This window comes from Podospora pseudopauciseta, chromosome 6 (genome assembly GCF_035222475.1).
Source record: "Podospora pseudopauciseta strain CBS 411.78 chromosome 6, whole genome shotgun sequence".
Taxonomy (NCBI): Eukaryota; Fungi; Ascomycota; class Sordariomycetes; order Sordariales; family Podosporaceae; genus Podospora; species Podospora pseudopauciseta.
The window spans coordinates 2,517,553-2,535,787 of record NC_085895.1 but is presented as its reverse complement, the minus strand read 5'-3'; the positions used below and the strand labels follow the sequence as shown (position 1 = coordinate 2,535,787).

The following is an 18,235-nucleotide window of genomic DNA, read 5'->3' as shown; positions in this document are numbered from 1 at the left end:
AACAAAACCAGGCCAACTCCCCATGTTCCTGGGCTGGATCTTAGTTCTGATCGTAGACGAGTGCATCGCCCTCTCCCTAGGCGAGCTCGCCTCCCGCTATCCCACCTCAGCAGGCCCCTACTACTGGTCCTTCCAACTCGCCCCTCCCCGCTTCCGCACCGTCCTCTCTTTCGTCACAGGATGGACCTGGCTGATAGGCAACTGGACAATTACTCTCTCGGTCAACTTTGGGTTTGCCTCCCTCATCGCCGCCTGCGTGGCGCTGTACCACCCTGATTTTATCATTGAGCCGTGGCAGTTGCTGCTCATCTTCTACGCGATCTGCGGTATAACGTTTTTGATATGCGCTTACGGGAATAGGTTGCTGCCGGCGGTTGATACCGCCTGCGCGGCGTTTACTGCCGTGGCGATTTTGGCGACGCTTGTTTGTTTATCTGCCAAGGCGGAGGTGGGGAGGAATGAGGTGGGGGAGACGTTGGGGGGGTATGATACCAGTTTGAGTGGGTGGGGGGGTTTCAGTTTCTTCATCGGGGTGTTGCCGGCGGCGTATACGTTTAGTGCCATTGGGATGGTGTCGGCCATGGCGGAGGAGTGTGATGATCCGGCGGTCAAGCTGCCGAGGGCGATTGCGCTTTGTGTGCCGGTTGGGGGGGTTGCTGGGCTTTTCTTCGTATGTCTTGCTATTCTTTTCGTCCGTGAGAGAGAGTTGCTGACCACAGGTGTAGATCATCCCTATATGCGCCACCATGCCGGCCTTGGAATACATCCTCGACGCCCCCGTCGCCCAGGCTTTGCCTTACATCTTTGCTGCTGTCATGGGCTCCCCCGCTGGGGGCTTGGGACTGAGCATCCTCGTCCTGATCATCACGTTCTTTTGCTCCATCTCCATCACCGTCGCCGCGTCGCGTTGCACCTGGGCGTTCGCCCGCGACAAGGCCATACCTGTCTCGAGACTCTGGAGCAGGGTTGATGCCCGCCGCGGGGTGCCCATCTGGGCTCTGGCGCTGACGACAGTTGTTCAGATGCTGCTCGGGCTGATCAACCTTGGGTCGTCGTCTGCCTTCTTGGCGTTTGTCTCTGTGGGCGTGATATCACTTGCCGTGTCGTATGCGATTCCCATCTCGACCAGCATGTGGCATCGCCGGAGGGAGGTGAATGCCGCGCGGTGGACGATGGGGGCGAAGGTTGGGTGGGTGGTAAATGTGATTGCCGTGTTGTGGATTGTGTTTGAGACGGTGCTGTTTTCGATGCCGCAGGTGTTGCCGGTGGATGAGGTGACGATGAATTATGCGATTGTGGTGTTTATGGGGTTTATGGTGTTGAGTGCGGTTTGGTATGGGGTTTATGCGAGGAAAGGTGAGTTGATTCTTTGGGGTCTGATGATGAGTGGGTGCTGATGAGTTTGGTAGTTTATGTTGGGCCTCCTGAGTCGGATGGGATTAAAGTTGAGAGGTGATCGAACGGTAGGCATGTTTGCAGCGCAATGGAAGATTTGATTTGAGATTTACAGGCCTATGATGATCAAGTGGTATTGTGCCGGCTATTGCTATGGCTATGGCTATGGCGGGTGATGGTAACACGTTAAACCTGGTCCGCTAGTGTCCGCTTCGGCTGCGGGTTAGAATGCCAGAGCTAAGGCTGTGATGCTACGGTAGGTATTGCTTACTGTGGGTCGCCATATTGAGAGACTGCCATATGACACAAGGGAATATCTTACCTGCTGTACGGCCTGTCATTGAGGCAACAAGAATATGTTGCTGGTAGCATAGGTAATAATACCATCGCCGTCCATCGATAGCAGTCCCACTGCCATCGAAGCTCCCCCTCCTCCCCCAATCATCTTCATCATCATCTATATAAACCGCCATCAACATCTCTCCCCTCCCGCACATCGTCACATCACCCCATCACAATCAGCAAACCTCGAACACACACTCTCAACCATCACCCCCGCCATATCCACTACTCTCACCCACTTTGGCGCCTTGGACATCGTAATCAACAACGCGAGGCTACCTCCTCACCGGGGACAGCAAGTCCATCCTCCTCTCCCGCGCCAACCTCTCCCGCGCCAACCTCTCCCGCGCCAACCTCTCCCGCGCCAACCTCTCCCTTGCCCAAGACCAATTCCAGACAAACTTCTGGGGTCCGCAGCCTTCCTAACCTTACATGCGGTTCGACACGTGGGGCAGTCTGGTGGTAAAGGGGGGGGGGAGGGGGTGATTTTGAATATAACCTCCATCGGCGGCCGGCTTACCGCCCCTGGTAGTGCGTTTTATCACGCGAGTAAATTTGCTCTTGAGGGGTTTACAGAGAGTGTGAGAAAAGAGTTGAGGCCGGAGTGGAATGCGAAAATGGGGGTTGTTGAGATGAAGGGAATGGATTTCTTGGAATCTCCGCTCGATGGGTTCGGCGGTAGTTTAGTATACTAGGCTAAAATGAAGTCTTGGATTGCTATCATGCTTTCATGGAGCCCCTGAGGGTTGCTGTAGCAACGGCGAGAATGTGTTTGTTGCCCGAGATGTCGCGATGCTTCGCTCGTGATGTTGGTAAGAAATGTTGGTGAGATGCAAAGAAATGAAAAATCAGGAGAAAATTGCGATGCGAGATCTCAAGTGGAAAGATGTTGTGTCGTATGCTGCCTTGCCCTCCGGCGCGTCACCCGGTCCGACTGCTTGCTGCAAAAGTCACATTCTGCTTTGGCTAGGGAAACTAATCAAAGAAAGTCAAAAACAGATTCAGTTATACAATGATACAGCGAGCATATCATAGGCTACCTAACCAGGAAGGGTTGCCCAGCTCAGCTTTTCATACATTGGTAGCGATGTGGTATCTTTGAGTATGATTAAGCGATGAATGCGAGCCTGCTGGTATAAAAGTCTTTTGTAGCAGCAGCTGAAAAGAGATCACCTAATGAGAGTACTAAGAATGGTATCTGAAGGTGTCGGTTATGTGTATGGTGAAATGTTGTTTGCGCGCTGGTATATGTGCAATCCTGCAATCTATATCGACTAAGGGACAGGTCAGTGTTTCCATGCTGGCACAGTTTGTTGATGTTTGTTGCTCAGGGGGGATTCAGGGGTATTTGCACCTTGTATAAGAGAGCCATGCAGCTATTTTCCCAGCACAGGCCAGTCCGTGATGTTCCATGATACAATATGGATATGAGATTCCAAATGTTTTACAGCATTATACTGCCATATTTAACCGGGGAAACCCAATCCATCATTCATCACACAATGGTATGGATGCCCATCATGAATGCTAAGGCATAGCCGTCGCCATCATGGTAGCCATCACAGCAAACATCATCTTCCGTCTTGACATTCTGGGATCACTCTTGCAAGTGTTATCAAGTGAAAATATGCCAAGTGCTAGTCGCAAAGTGCATACCCAGCACATACGATGTGAACAGAAAAGGAGACTGCGATGGGGTATCAAGGAAGTGAAAAACAGTCCTGGACATGTCACGTGGGCACAGATCAACTGCCTTCGTCTTCTGCATCTTTTCAGTCTAGTCTACGGCCTGTCCTCTTTCTTTTTATACATGCTAAGATCATCGCCTTTGTTCACAACTTTGCTGCGTCCTTGGCATACCCAACATGCCCCAAGACTATCATTAACGGCCTTGTAGACAGAAGAAAAAAGACTGCGGCGAGATATCAAGGGCTTTGAACATAGTTAGTATGCCTCCCGACCATGTTTAAAGGCTTCGCAACTATCTCTTACTCGTATTTAAAAGTCTACCGACGATTCTTTCAAGGATCAATCATCTACACCATGGGCCTTTCAACTCCCTGTGTACTGATGTCTTCTCACCATCTTCCAAGGCCCTCATTCACGGAGACTGTCTCTATTTTCTTGTCCTTGACGTGCCCTGTGGTAGCAGCCCCCATCCCCTACTAGCACCCCCAGCCTCGGTGACATTCACTATCCCGATGTTAAAGATGGGAGAGTAACGAGAGTAACCTAACGACTTCCGTATCAAGAACCACAATCACGTCACCTCTACTCCCAAGTTGGAACCAGTGAATATACAAGAGCACCGCCGACGCCTAGTGAATCCATTTTGGCGAGATGAGCCTGGCAAAGTGGATTAAGCGGGTCCAAGCGAATACGGGGAGGTGAAGCCCAGTCTTGCTCTTGCCCGGGGCCTCTTCCTTGGGTATTCAACGGGCTGCCACCTCCCGTCCATCCTTCCCTCCCATCTCTCTCTCTAACTCTCCCTCCCCCAGCCATCATCACCACATCTTTGCTTAACCTCCTCGCTTTTTCTTGTTTTTTTTTTGTTCCCATTCAGCATCGCTTTGGCTCCTACGTCTCCTCAAAGAGACACACACACATATATATACGTCTTTTTATCTCTTAACAAGAATGTCAAAGGGAAAGCGAAGACACACCAAGCGGTGGCGTTACCACCACCGCCGCCCAAAAGCCAACCCTAACTACATCATCAAGACCGATGATGCCACCCCCGTTCTCACCCTGCCCATGGAGTTGTTTGTCAAAATCGGCAAGTACTTGACACAAGCGGAGGCCATGGCGTTTGGTGCGGCTTGCAAACAGGTTGGGTACATGCTCAGACCGGCCATCTGGCAGTCCCTCGTGCTCAAGACGGACTCGCACGCGAGGTTTGGGGAGGAGCTGGGCCGAATTGTTGCCCGCGCGAAGGCCGAGCTGGACAGGTTCCAGCGCTACGAGCTGCCTTGTCGGCCGTTTGTGGAGGATGTCAAGTATGTTTTTCATCCCATGTCACACGATTGTTGTGTAACGGTGCTCTGGTACACCGTCATTTGTTGTAGCGATATTCGGTCAAGGTGCCAGTCGACCTTCAGTCCTCACTCTCTTCCTCCTCGTACTGAAACATCGACTAACCACCCCCCATCCCCGCAGAAACCTCAACCTCTACCTCCAACACCACGATCCCCTCGACCGTGAAGAACCCCACCACCCCGAACTAGCCAACAAGATCCTCGACTTGCTCTCCCTCCTCCCAAACGTCCAGAACCTCAACCTGGACCTCAGAGATCTCCAACAACCACAGGTCGCCCACCTCATCACCCTCCTGGGTATCAACTCAACCCCCATCCTCCCCCAGGCTCGCCAAGTGAGGTTCACCACTGGGGAACACGACCACAACACCGCGCAACAACGCCGTAGCTTCGACCCCATCACCTGCGGCAGAGTCATCGCAGCCGTCTGCCGCTCCCTCGGGCCTCACGTAACGGACTTTGAATTCATCCGTGGCACAGAGCAAGAAAACAATGAAGCATTGCTTGAAGTGGCGGAAGCATTCACCAACGGCGAAAGAAAAATGAAGAAATTGCTCGTTGCGTCCACCGATTCGATGCATGGGTTTGATATGTTTGGCGCGAGGGAGATTTTGGAGCAAATCGTTGCTCCGCACAGAGAGAGCATTGAGGAGATTTTTATCGGGGATGATGCCGAGTGGGAGCCTGAAGGGGGTAGGGAGGAGTGGAGGGAGCACTACGGGGCTGTTGACCATATTGTTGGCGCGTTGGAGCAAATGCCAAATCTGAAAAGGGTGGCGTTTCCGGTGGTGGATTTTCGGTGTGAGGGGGTGAGGGATATGGCTGGGGATGAGAATTTTGCAAGGGAGGAGGTGGAGAAGGAGATGAGGAGGGTTGTTGGGGCGGTGATGGATAGGTTGCCCAACTTGGATCATGTGGCGTTTTGGTCGCAGTACCAGGAGATGGGGGTTGAGGCTTGGAGGGAGGGGGATGGGGAGGCGGGGTTGGGGTGGAGTTTTCATGAGGTGAGGGATGATTGGATTCGGCCGAGAAGTGGAAGGGGGGCGTGGCCGATGGGGATTTGGGGGCGTTGGTGGTGAGGATTGGTGAGGATTGGTGAGGGTGGTGAGGGTGGTTTGGTGATTGCTTGGTTGTTAACTCTGGTTGGCTACCGCTAAGGTTGGTGGGCAGACTGGACAGGTGGTAGTTTGGTGGCATTGGTGAGGGTTTCTCTAGGAAGTAGTAGGGTATAGATTACCTTTTCGAAGATAGCGGGTATTCAATATAATGTTTTAGTACTGGCGGACATCTTGTGCGATATGGTGCGGTGAAGCAAGGAATCAGATGGCATGGCGAATTGTGTTTGAGATCAAAAAGGTTGGCCAGCTTTGCGAAGCTGAAGAGTATCTTTTTCTCTGCAGGGCATGCCAAAGTAGATGTTAATGTAGAAAAAAGAAAATTGCTGTGCAGATGCTGGTACTTGTCCATCATGCCTTTCAGCACTACTGATACACCCAATCTTCCTTCCTAGGCTTCCTCGCCCGGTACCAGGCACCAAGCTGATATCCCGGGTACAACATCGCGTTCCACCTCTTGCCCGTCTTCTCATCAAGCTTGACATACCACGACTCCGCCGCGGTCTTGTTACCTCCACCGCCCCAGATCGTCTTGTTGTTCAACTCGTCCTGCACATTGCTCACCCACTGCCTCTCCGCCTCGGGTGTTACTTCCACTTCTCTCACTTTACTCCCTTTGGAGAGAATAGGCTTGATAACGTTCATCGCGAGCGTGATGGCGTTCTCGATGGCGATGATAACAGAGGTGTGTCCCGTGACAGAGTTTGGTCCTTTTCATCGCATGTCAGTAAGATATCCCCCCAAACCCAACAGAGACAAGAAAACTCACCAGCCAACATAAAGAAATTCGGAAACCCCCCCACCGCCACCGTCTCATAAGCACCCACCCCCTTCACCCCCTTCTTCCCATCCAGACTATCCCCATCACTCACATCCTCCCCCCAATGGTCCCCCAACCTCTCCCCCCCCCTCCCAACCACCTCAACCCCCTCCAAAAACCTATTCGTCTCAAACCCCGTCGCCAGCACAATCACATCCCCCTCCACCAACCTCCCCCCTTCCGTCTTCACTCCCTCAGGTACCACCTCCACAACCCGCTCCCCAACCAACTCAACCCGTTCATCATGCAACGCCCTCAAATACCCCGGGTCATACACCCGTCTCTTGTACCCAAACTCAACCCCCTCCGGCACCACCAAATCGCTATACCTCTCCGGCACCGTCTCCCTCATATACCTTTTCACCTCCTCCGTTTTTTTCCGTCTGATCCACCTCCCAACCTTGTTCTCCCTCATCGCGATGAAATCCATCTCCCCAATCAAGATACACAACAACCTTTGAAGCTCGCGCGGCAGTCGTTCCAGAAGCGCCAAAGGAAAAAGCTCTGCCAAGGAGGGAATGACATAATGCCTCGAGTGGACAAACTGCGTTATCTTATCAACATTATAGTCACGTCCGGAAGAGCAAACCTCAGCGTTGTTGCTCCTCCCAAGCAACGCCGGTACAATCTGCGAAGCGGAACACCCGTTCCCAAACAACATCACCTTTTTGTTGCCGAGGTCAACACTGTGGTCCCACCTAGCAGAATGCATCACCGTCCCAGAAAACGACCCGGCACCGGGGAGGGAGAAAAAAGAGGATGTTTTCGGATGGAACAAAATCCCAGTTCCGGAAAAAAGAAACTGGCATTCATGGTGGGAGATGGCGTTGTGGGAGAGGACCGTCAGTCGCCATCGGGAGATGGGGCTGGGAAGCCATTCGCATTTTTGGACCGACGAGCAAAATGTTATTCTGCCTGGGAGGAGGGAGTATTTTTCCGCGATGGAGACGAGGTAAGACTTGATTTGGGGGGCGGTGGGGAGGGAGGTGGAGGTCCATTGGGGGCAAGGGGCGAAGGAGAAGGTGTAGAGGGAGGAGGGGATGTCGCAGGCGGCTCCTGGGGTGGTGTTAACACAGGTCAAAGGGGAGAAGAAAGGAAGGAAGATAGATATACCGGGATATTGGTTCAGATGCCAGGTGCCGCCCAGCTCAGCTTCTCGTTCAAAGATGCGGATGTCGGTGATGTTGTGTTTGAGCTTCAGGGTGGCGCCGAGGCCGATGCCTGAGAAGCCTGCGCCGATGCAGGCGAACTGGGTGTAGGTTGCTGTTGTTGGTGGGTCGTTGCTGTCCGTCATGTTGGATGATGATGCTGCTGTGACCTGTCGCTAGAAGCGCAAAGAAAAGGTGAAAGGCATCGAGACGTCTGAGACATTATATCCTCCACGGCGCCAGACATTTCTGTACCACAAACAACAGCACCAAGGCCCAACAGTCACACTCGTATGCTCGTCCGTCCCTCGTCCGATATCACGCAGTTCGTGTGCCCTGCCGTTCACCCAACCATGGTCCATGGTCCTCCAAAAATCCACAATATCGACCCGTCGTGCCACCACCAAAAAGCCACCAAGTTGTAATTCGCGGCACGGTAGTGGATTTGACCGCTCGGGTATATTCGGTTATGGCTGCCATGCCGCCTCTTTCCATCTGAACCGTGGTCATGATGCCCATTCACAAAACGAGTGGCCCAATGAGGAAAATGCTGATGAGCAAGACCACGACCTAGCGTAGCAGTTGCCAAGCTCGCTGTGCATATACGCTTCCAACAGCGAGGCGTCCACGTCTTCAGCCGTCCACTTGCGACCAGGGGGCCACCCAATGACACGGAAGCGGGATCGATCAGGAACGATGCCCGTATGCACGTCGTGTAACGGTTGGGGACATGATTTGACGATTTCCCAATGGGGACCGTGCTCGCAGCCAAAAGATTCCGATGCCGCGACCAGGCATCGGCAGTGCAGACAAGCCAGTTGGCACAAAATGAGGTATTTCGAACAATGCCGCAATAGGGTATAACGGTGCTGATCACAGAAGGAAGCCTGCGCTGGGTTAGCAGTTGTTTGGCGATAGCGAGCACTCACCTGTTTTGGACGTGTGTGGTGTGATGTGTATGTTCAGAGTAGTAGCCAACGCACTGTCAACTCCAGTGTTCCAAGAATGGCCGGAAGAGTCTTAGCTCAATCCTTGTGTCTATTATGTCGTATTCGTAGCGAGTATGTTTTCCATCGTGTATCCAACCCTCAAATATGTTGCCTTGCCCGCCCATGTGCGTACAACCAACGCCCCTTTCTCACCCAGAATCCCCCGTCGGAATAGGTAACCACTCAACATCCCACTTGGTGTCCCACATTTCCCCAATCCACCTCACCTTGACCACCTTGGAGCCGCTCTGGTAAAAGCACGTAGCGATGGTCCCCTCCTCATCCTGATCCCGTGGCAGCAACCACTCCCCCCCATCTTCAGCAACAGCGCCGCTTGCCAAGGTGAGACAGGCAACATCAGTAAAGAGATCTGGTGGCGCCAGCTTGTTGACTTCCGCTGTATCGATCGTGTACCAGTTACTGTATCCGGTATTGGTCGACATAAACAGGAGCTCAAACTGTCGATTTTGATTGATGTAGGCAACGCCGACATCCACGCTGTTCGGAGGCAGCTCGGCATCCACGAGGGCCGTTGGTTCTGGGGTCGCCACCGTCCCAGCCCATACCACCACTTCTAGATTAACGGTCTCAGTGGGAATCATTAGAGTAAAAGTGGCTTGCTGGGTGCTTGTCGAGATCTTTTCTGGCGGCCGCTTCGCCACGGCAAAAGCCGAGATGGCTGATCTCCCTAGTTGATCATCGGTCGGGAGCCTCTTATCGGGAACTGTCGTGGTTCGGGTTTCCTTTAGCTTTGGAAGAGACGGGAAAAAGAAAGATGACGAAAAGTCTTACGCTGAGGTAAATAAAATGCTGGCGATCTCTCAGTGCCCCAACTTCGGTGCACGAACATGAGACGGTCGTCTGGACCGTGGTAAAACATGCCGTACCCGTTTCGCGGTTCCTTGTCATAGTTGGGGTCCGATGACTTCTTGAAGTCGGCACTGAGAGGAACGATTGAGACCTTGGTATTTACCTTTCCCCCTATAGACAAGTTTCGGAAGGCCCAATCTGGTCCTTGCGCAAAATTGTCGCCCATCTGATTGCGCGCCTCTATCACCTTCACAACCGGGTTATCGACCTCAGACGGGCCAGATGCAAGAGGTCCTCCAGACCCGTGAATAATCCAAGGCCAGTAAGCTGTCACAGTGGATGCACTCGATAAGCGGACTTCCATACTGTCCTGTTTGTTGACGATCAGTGCATGATCCCCTATACGGCTTGTGTTGCCGAGATTACCGTCCCGGTCCAGTTCATAACCAAACACTACCGAACCTCTGCCTGGCAAATTGGGATCCGAATCGGCTTGAAATCCTCTATCGAATATCTTGCTGACGAGCAGAAGGATCCTAGGCTGTGGAGTATGGTCAGTGTAAGTGCAGGCGTGCCATAAAAGTTACACAAGGTTGACGAACATTGTCCTCAGGACCTTGGAGAATCGTAGTTGCAGCCATCCCTGTAGCCCTTGAAGTTCGGTACGAGGCTGGCTCCTTTATTGTAAACTCGTTGGTGGCCTTCAGCATGCCTCCTCGCTTCGTATCCCATCGGAGCATCTGCGGTTCACCACCCTGGTCTTCGTAGAACAACCAACCCTCAGTGCTTCCATCTCGCCTTCTTCTCGCTGTCACGGCTAGGGAGCTGCGATCCATAATAGCTTGGTACCCAAGAGCCGTCTTGTTCGCGCTGCTTGGACTTGCAGGGCCCGTTGTTGTAGCTGCCTTCTCTCCCATGGACCCTCGTTGACTGGCGGCCCTGCTGCCCAACACCCCGCCCAGAACAGCACCGACGCAAATTACGACCAGGACAACGCTTCCGATGATGATCAGTCTCCTCCGTCTCTGTCGTGAGGAGTGCCTAGCTTGATTGGCCGCCTCAACCTGTCGCGGATCCGCCACCTCGGGAAAGTCGGTGCTTACGGGCTCAGGAGAGCAATCTCCGGTCCTCGGGCCGCTCTCAATCTTGAATTTTGCATCCTGAGTCGAAACCGTTGGCGAGACTGGGTATTTTGCGGTCTCTGGTGGGCGAGCTTGTGCCAAATGATCCTTGCTCTTGAGAAGCTCTTGCGGGACGACCTCAAGACCAGGCTGCTCTGTCAGCAGCTCCTTTTTCTTGACGCTCCACGAGTCATTATCGACTTCCACTTGAGTATCGGCCATGGCGATGTCTGAGTCGATGTTGATGAACCATTACTGGAAGAAGAATTTAGAAGAGGAAGGATTTCGGCATCCATCAACAAGGTTAGGAGAACGAACAGGGTAGACGGCGGCCAGACCCGAGCGATGTCACGCTATGTCCAGGGGGAAGGCGCTGGCACTTGGTGACCCAATCACCGGGGGCATCAAAGCCCACTCGTGGGCCTTTCTAGTGCCCTTGGCAGTGTTGAAGAGCAGGGGTAACTATCACTAGATCGGAATCAGGACATCCCTGATCTCCAAACTCCGTTGGGTCTCCTGTCTTGACACGAGGAGGAAATTTCCTACACACAGTCTGGAGGTAGTTGGATGTGCGCCATCTGGAAAAAGATGTATCAGCGGCATCATTGGTCCCCAAGGTGAGGGCACTCACGATATCACGTCCCATCATCATTCAACAACCAGCTCCTCCACCCGCCTCATAACCTCCGCCTTAGCCCGCACGTCACTTACATGTTCTTTCATAGCTTCCAACTCCATGATACCAAAAAAGAAAGAAGCTCCAATAAGCCTCACCACATTTGCCTCCCCAGACCCGGTCCTCCTACAAACAAACGGCATCCTGACCCGATCCAACACCCAAACAGCATCATCAACCTCCGCGTTCCCCGGTACAACAGCAACAAACCCACCATCAGTAATCGCAAGCCTCTTCCCATCGCAAACCGACAAGATCGCATCCATCTCATGCCGAGCCCTCGCCCCACTACGAGATGCCGTCTCATCAATCACCTGCCTTAACGGCTTCCTCGGACACGTCCCCTTTTCCATTTGCTCGTTATACCGCTCAATAAGCCTAACACCTCGCGGGACAGAATTTGGATACCCCAACTTCAAAGCAATCATTATCTCCATGAGTCTCTCCAATTTTGGCACGACTGATCCCTGTCGCCGCGCCTCTTCAACAAGTTGCTTCCAGTTTGAAACAGGAAAGAAATCATCAGCAACTGAGCAAACAGGGCCAGTCTTGATGATATTCCCAACATTGATGGCGTGCACACGTATCGGGCACCTTTCCGTGGAGGAATCCGTATATCCGACCACGGCTGGTCGCGTTCCATTCTTGTCCAAAATGATTCCCGGGACCCCATCAAACATCAATTCAACTGGGTGTCCTCGAAATCCGGGAAACCCCTTAAATATCCGCTCATATTTTGCATGACGCCAGCCATTCTCCCGCTGAATCCTCCAATCTGGTACCCACGAAGACAGACCTCGTGCCTCATGGCCCGGTACGTGATGGCGAAGAACGTCGTCAAGCGGAACTTGTTGGTTGAGCAACGCAACGGCCGTGTCAGTGAACACCCGATCAACAGAAAATGAATAGTCCACACTGATCCCCAGAACGTCTCCCCACGACTCCTCCGTTTTTGAGCCATCTCGGATATTCACCAGCGGGATGATGGCATACAACTTATCCCGCGGATCCGTCGCCTCACAATGCCGTGATCTTCCAAGCATCCGCACCAGCCTCCTGGCGTACGTCATAGCGCCATCCCGGTATGGCTTGTTGTACCGGCTCGCAAACGTGACGGGGTATGGCAACTCAAGCCGGGCTGCCCGTGTCGCATTCTCGTTGTGTTGGTAAAGAACAGTGAAGCTTCCCCAGTCAACCTCATCCTTCCCGCATACAACAACTGCCTTTTGTGCAAGACTAATCTCCTGGATAACCCAAATGCGATGGAACCACGGCCTTCTGAAAAATCCTTCAACCGCTTCTTTGCTAGGTGGCAAAGCACCGCTCCCGTTGCCGAAATCGGATGGTTGGTCGAGTTCTCGAATCCATGAAAGTACCACGACACTATTCTCATCGCTCTCGCCAAGGTAAACAACAACCCTGGAAGCTGCTCGGTAGATATCCGCCATGAGATTGACCTGGTGGTTTCGCTCTGGGATATGTGACTGGTTGATGCAGACCGAATCGACCCAAAGAACTCGGTTGGCATCGGGGTTTCGAAGACGCTTGAGGGCCGCATGGCAGTTGGCCGTGCTGCGAAATTCGACACCCGGCTTGTGCTCATCCTCGCCCTTGTCAGAGAGTGCCTCGATCACAGATGTCAAAGTTGGATCTCCCCATGTGTAAGACAGGGCCTCGTAGGAAGGAGCGGCACTGAGTTGAGCACTGAACAGGCGGATTCTGACAGGCTCGTCGAGATGGCCTGGTAGGAGTTGCAAAAGACGAAAAGAGTCATCCAGATCGAGGGGCCGTCCCCTATAGACAGCATGAGCTTCGCTCTCCATTGTGGTCGTTTCTGAGGGTTCCGATGGTGGCAGAGGAAAGTCGGTGTTGTTCGCGTCAAACGGTTGGATGGCGGGCAGGCGGCAGAGCAGGTGCCTTTCAATCTCTGCTTATTAATCAGCCCTCTTGCGCCTTGCTCTCCTCTTCGCTGTTCGGTGAGCTCTTCGACATGGCATTTATACAGCATAATCTTGTGTTTCGTACTTCATCTTGACCCAGGCCTTTTTACCCACAGCTCCGGCAATGAAACCTTAGCGCACCTCACCCTGGTGTCCCAAGGAAAGTTCAGACGAGATATTGCATATTTCATTATCCATATTCATACCCTCGTATCTCATCAGCATTATTACATCCAACGCGAAACAGTATCCAAACAAACACAATCACCGACCGGCAAGTAAACAACCACCTCTGTCCAAGTCCTCTCCCTAATGCCAACCCTCATACAAAACAATCCTGACTTGACGCAAGAGAAATCAAAATCCCTCCGTATATACCTTCACAACCCAACATCAACGTCTATGTCCGCAGCCTACTAAGCCACACCCACATTCCCCAGCGTCGTGCTCGACTGCGTCTGCAACGTGAGCACCAGCTCCGTCAACCTGTCAATCTTGGCCGTCAAATCCGCAATCCTCGCCTCCACATCCCCCTCATGCTGCCCAAACGCCCTCCCCTCCACCGCCTCGTCCGCCGCCTGCTGCTGCGCCCTCCGACTGGCAATTGCGCCCTCGGAAATGGCCGTAATCGCTGGCGGTCTCAAGTGCGACAAATGGTTATTGTTGTCAGCCCGCAAGCTGTTATTCGACAGCCTAGCCTGCGCAAACCTCTTCGCAGCAGCCGGATGAGGGCTCCCGATCACGGCCTGTCTGGGACCGCGGAAACCGCTGTATTGCGTCCCCTTTGACGAGCCGATTGTAAGCCACTCGTAGAATTCAATGACGGCAACGATGGGGAGGTGAGTTGCCTTGAGCAAGAGAATGCGCGCGGCACGGAACTTGTTGTCGGATGGGAGGAAGAGGCGAAGGGGGCGGAAGATGAGGACGGCGAGGAGGTTGAACGGAGGATAAAAGTGGGTGAGCCGATTGCTAGTCGAAGCTTCGAGGACGTAGACGCTGTAGACGTAGAGGTATTCCTCTCGGGCATGGGTGATGACGCGGGAGAAGCTGTTGGAGAGCATACCCGTCAGGGAGCCGGTGAGCAGAATGGAACTAAGGGTGATGAAGATGATCATGAGGGGAGGGCCGAGCAGGGTGTCCATTTTGGGGATCAGGTCGAAGCCGACGAAGCTGGAACCAAAGAAGATCTTGGTCAGGGACATGACCATGTCGTGAAGCGACAGGTGTTCGCGCCCGAGAAGGGAGAAGGTGGTTAGGAAGCCACAGTAGATGACTACGACGAGGACCATGAATTTGATGAAATCTTTGCCCATTTCTTTGAGGCAAGGAATCAAGGTCTGGTGTGGCTGTCAGCGCTTTCTCTTTCAATCAGCTGTTCGGCTCAGGATATCGACTTACACCCCAGTATGGACTCAAGCTCAGGATAGAAAAGACCCTTGGAACCATGAAGAGAGCTTCCAGCGCCAAGACGTTGAAGGAAAGGTTCACCATTTCCTCGTTGTGAGTTTCCAAGCCAACAATACGCAAGCCGACAAAGGTGGCGCCGATTGCTATCATGGCCATGTCAAACACGTTCCATATGTCGGTAGCATAAAAAATGGAGCCGGCATCAATCCACTCGCTCAGCTCGTCCAAAGCAAAGGCGGCAAACCAGATGTACAAGAAGATTTCCAGGGGCGTGATGCGGGTGGGATCCCGCTCGACCAAAACGCCATAGTAGAGGCCCAAAAAGGTGAGGAAAAATAAAACTTCGAAAGACTTGAGATACTTGGGGACTCTGAGACGAGAGAATGGGTCGGCCGTGCTGGGGTTGTAGAACTGAGGCTTCTTCTCCGAGTGCACGCTGAGGTCTTTCCAGAAGATGATGGAGCCTTCCCAGATGCCGGTGATGATCTTCTGGACAACAGCCTGGCTGAGGAATCGCTTGGCGTCGGCAATAGCGGCAATCTCCAAGGCATTGAGGTTGGTGAAGTTGGCGGTTGGATCCTCCTCCTCTCCCTCGCCATCTTCATCGTCTCCCGTCATGCTCATAGTCAGGCGCGAGATGGAACTGAGCAAGAGGTTGCGCTTGGTGCTTGCGCTATGGGGTGTCCTACGGGATGAACCGACACTGCTGTGTAAGGCCTGGGCCAGAAGCGCACTGTGCTCGTCAACCTCGCCCTCCTCTTCATCAGTTGGGCTGTGGCTCTCGACATCTTTGGGGTCTGGGATCTCATAGAGACAATAATCGACAGCCTCCCTCTCGGACAGGTGGGTCAGAAAGCGCCAAGCGACAATCTCGCAGGCGTTGGCTCTGGCGTCCATCAAGCCCTTATCCTCGACGCTGGTGCCATAGTGCCACTTCAGGGCGAGGAGGGCATTCACAATGGCGGGGTGAGTGCATGTTCGGCCGAGATGGTCAACGAGCGCACGAAGGCCATCTCCGGCAGCAGTGGTCCTCAGCTGCTCGAAAGTGCTGGGCAAAACCACGGTGTCGGCAATATAGCTGACAAGATGATCAGTAAAAGACCAATTGTGGAGATGCCGTAGAAAATACTCACACGGAAAGCTTCTTGACAACATCTCGGAAGCTGTCCTCCTCGCTGATGTCGGGGAGCTCCGCGACGAAGCCGAACTTGTGGCGCGGGGAAGGGGTGCGCAGGCTCTCGGTGCGCTGCACACCCTGCGGGCGCGACTTGACACGGATAGGCATTGGATGGTGAGATGGCAGCAAGCAGCGAAGCAGCGCTCGTAGCACAGCAGAAGCAACCGACAACCTGGAAAGGGAGGGGAAAGGGAAAGAATGAAAAGATATGCTTTCAGTTCGTGATCAGGCGCAATGGAGATGGCGGGCAGTTCTAGGCCATATTCGGTTGGGTCGCTTATTTTCCAGGGTCCTCGTCCTCGGCGGCTCAGCCCGACACAGACCACCCCTAAAAATTGCTTGTTTCAAGCATGACTGGGCCGCCCTCAATTGTCCCTCAGCGCGTCCCTTTCGCCACGTCCCATGACCTGCTAAGCCCATTGGAGAGACAAAACAAAAGCCCATCATTGGGACTCTTTTTCTGTTGGAGAATTGGGGTTGGTTCCAACATTTGCGGGGCAATTCTCACCTGAGACATCACCAGCCCCTCGACCCCTCAACCCCTCACCTAAGCTCGACCCCTCACATGTGTGTTCCTCAGCTTCACATTACCTACGGCCGGGAGACTGAGCGGTGCGCATGTAACTATACTTGAGATCACCTGGCATCACTATTACCCCCTTTTCACACTGTTCCATTCCTCCCAGCTTCATTGTTTACCTTTTTCCAATACGGGCTAACCGGAGCCCGCTGCCCCGCCCTCATGAGGCGGCTAATATTTCATTGGTGAGCTTTCTCATATCGACGGCCTCACACCTCGGAGGGGACCAGAGCGAACTTCTTGGTCTTGAACATCACCGGCGAACATGAGAGGTCTGGAGAAGTATTTAATGGGGGCGGATGGCGGGTTGATGGCTGTCTGTCGGAAGTCATCTTGACAAGAACACGACGAGGAACCGATCACCACCAAGATGAAGGGACTTTTCGCCTTCGGCCTCGGCCTTCTTTCTCTAGTCAACGCCCTCCCCCAAGCACAAGGTGGAGGAGCAGCCGCCTCAGTCAGAGTCAGCGGCACCCGCTTCGTGATAGACGGCAAAACCGGCTACTTTGCAGGAACAAACTCCTACTGGATTGGCTTCCTGACCAACAACAGAGATGTCGACACAACCTGTTCGTCCCTTCCACCATCCTCTCCTCTACCGTTCCTAACACTCCCCAGTGGACCACATCGCCTCCTCGGGCCTCAAAATCCTCCGCGTCTGGGGCTTCAACGACGTGAACAACCAACCATCCGGTAACACCGTCTGGTTCCAACGCCTCGCCTCCTCAGGCTCCCAAATCAACACCGGCCCCAACGGCCTCCAACGCCTCGACTACCTCGTCAGATCAGCCGAAACCCGCGGCATCAAGCTCATCATTGCGCTGGTCAACTACTGGGATGACTTTGGCGGCATGAAAGCCTACGTCAACGCCTTTGGAGGCACAAAAGAATCCTGGTACACCAACGCCCGCGCTCAGGAGCAGTACAAGCGTTACATCCAGACTGTCGTCTCGCGATATGTCAACAGCCCCGCAATCTTTGCCTGGGAACTTGCCAACGAGCCCAGGTGCAAGGGATGCAACACGAATGTTATTTTCAACTGGGCGACGCAGATTTCAGATTATATTCGGAGCTTGGATAAGGATCATTTGATCACCCTTGGGGATGAAGGGTTCGGGTTGCCGGGGCAGACGACGTATCCGTATCAGTATGGGGAGGGGACCGACTTCGTCAAGAATCTGCAGATTAAGAATCTGGACTTTGGGACGTTTCATATGTATCCTGGTCATTGGGGGGTGCCGACGAGCTTTGGGCCAGGGTGGATTAAGGATCATGCGGCGGCTTGCAGGGCGGCGGGGAAGCCGTGTTTGTTGGAGGAGTATGGGTTTGAGAGTGATAGGTGTAATGTGCAGAAGGGCTGGCAGCAGGCGTCGAGGGAGCTGAGCAGGGATGGGATGAGTGGTGATTTGTTTTGGTAGGTGGTTTCTTTTTTCCTGGTTGAGAAGTGATGATATATGTACTAATTGTGATGAATAATAGGCAATGGGGCGATCAGTTGAGTACTGGGCAGACACATAATGATGGGTTCACGATTTATTATGGTTCTTCGTTGGCTACTTGCTTGGTTACTGACCATGTGAGGGCTATCAATGCTCTCCCGGCGTAGAGTACAAGGGATTTGTACAAGAGTCGAGGGCATTATTTGAGTTTGTTTAGGTTTGGCAATGTCAATATGAACGA

At 53.2% G+C, this 18,235-nt stretch overlaps 7 protein-coding genes across 7 annotated transcripts; 3 read left to right on the top strand and 4 right to left on the bottom strand.

Annotated features, from left to right (window-relative positions):
* Positions 1-22: 22 nt before the first annotated feature.
* Positions 23-2,457, top strand: TPO5_1 (polyamine transporter tpo5; the record flags this gene model as incomplete). Its single annotated transcript, XM_062906297.1, has 4 exons — positions 23-670; positions 726-1,356; positions 1,410-2,059; positions 2,106-2,457. 3 exons carry the CDS (start codon positions 23-25, stop codon positions 1,454-1,456), a joined length of 1,326 nt encoding a protein of 441 aa, XP_062763077.1. The 3' UTR covers positions 1,457-2,059; positions 2,106-2,457.
* Positions 2,458-4,374: 1,917 nt separating this feature from the next.
* On the top strand, positions 4,375-5,851 carry QC763_600435 (uncharacterized protein; the record flags this gene model as incomplete). The annotated part of the gene is made up of 2 exons (XM_062913898.1): positions 4,375-4,733; positions 4,894-5,851. 2 exons carry the CDS (start codon positions 4,375-4,377, stop codon positions 5,849-5,851), a joined length of 1,317 nt encoding a protein of 438 aa, XP_062763076.1.
* Positions 5,215-8,001, bottom strand: QC763_600450 (uncharacterized protein; the record flags this gene model as incomplete). The annotated part of the gene is made up of 4 exons (XM_062913899.1): positions 5,215-5,943; positions 6,010-6,597; positions 6,657-7,763; positions 7,821-8,001. The coding sequence occupies 3 exons, from the start codon at positions 7,999-8,001 to the stop codon at positions 6,254-6,256; spliced, it is 1,632 nt and encodes a 543-aa protein (XP_062763075.1). The 3' UTR covers positions 5,215-5,943; positions 6,010-6,253.
* Positions 8,002-8,993: 992 nt separating this feature from the next.
* Positions 8,994-10,997, bottom strand: QC763_600460 (uncharacterized protein; the record flags this gene model as incomplete). The annotated part of the gene is made up of 3 exons (XM_062913900.1): positions 8,994-9,568; positions 9,637-10,195; positions 10,257-10,997. 3 exons carry the CDS (start codon positions 10,995-10,997, stop codon positions 8,994-8,996), a joined length of 1,875 nt encoding a protein of 624 aa, XP_062763074.1.
* A 426-nt stretch (positions 10,998-11,423) lies between these two features.
* On the bottom strand, positions 11,424-13,274 carry QC763_600470 (uncharacterized protein; the record flags this gene model as incomplete). The annotated part of the gene is made up of 1 exon (XM_062913901.1): positions 11,424-13,274. One exon carries the CDS (start codon positions 13,272-13,274, stop codon positions 11,424-11,426), a length of 1,851 nt encoding a protein of 616 aa, XP_062763073.1.
* Positions 13,275-13,807: 533 nt separating this feature from the next.
* Positions 13,808-16,444, bottom strand: QC763_600480 (uncharacterized protein; the record flags this gene model as incomplete). Its single annotated transcript, XM_062913902.1, has 3 exons — positions 15,932-16,444; positions 14,964-15,876; positions 13,808-14,728 (listed from the first exon to the last, which is right to left on the bottom strand). Exons 1-3 carry the CDS (start codon positions 16,081-16,083, stop codon positions 13,808-13,810), a joined length of 1,986 nt encoding a protein of 661 aa, XP_062763072.1. The 5' UTR covers positions 16,084-16,444.
* On the top strand, positions 15,428-18,208 carry QC763_600490 (uncharacterized protein). The gene is made up of 3 exons (XM_062913903.1): positions 15,428-17,124; positions 17,174-17,969; positions 18,035-18,208. Exons 1-3 carry the CDS (start codon positions 16,926-16,928, stop codon positions 18,159-18,161), a joined length of 1,122 nt encoding a protein of 373 aa, XP_062763071.1. The 5' UTR covers positions 15,428-16,925; the 3' UTR covers positions 18,162-18,208.
* The last annotated feature ends 27 nt before the right edge of the window (positions 18,209-18,235 follow it).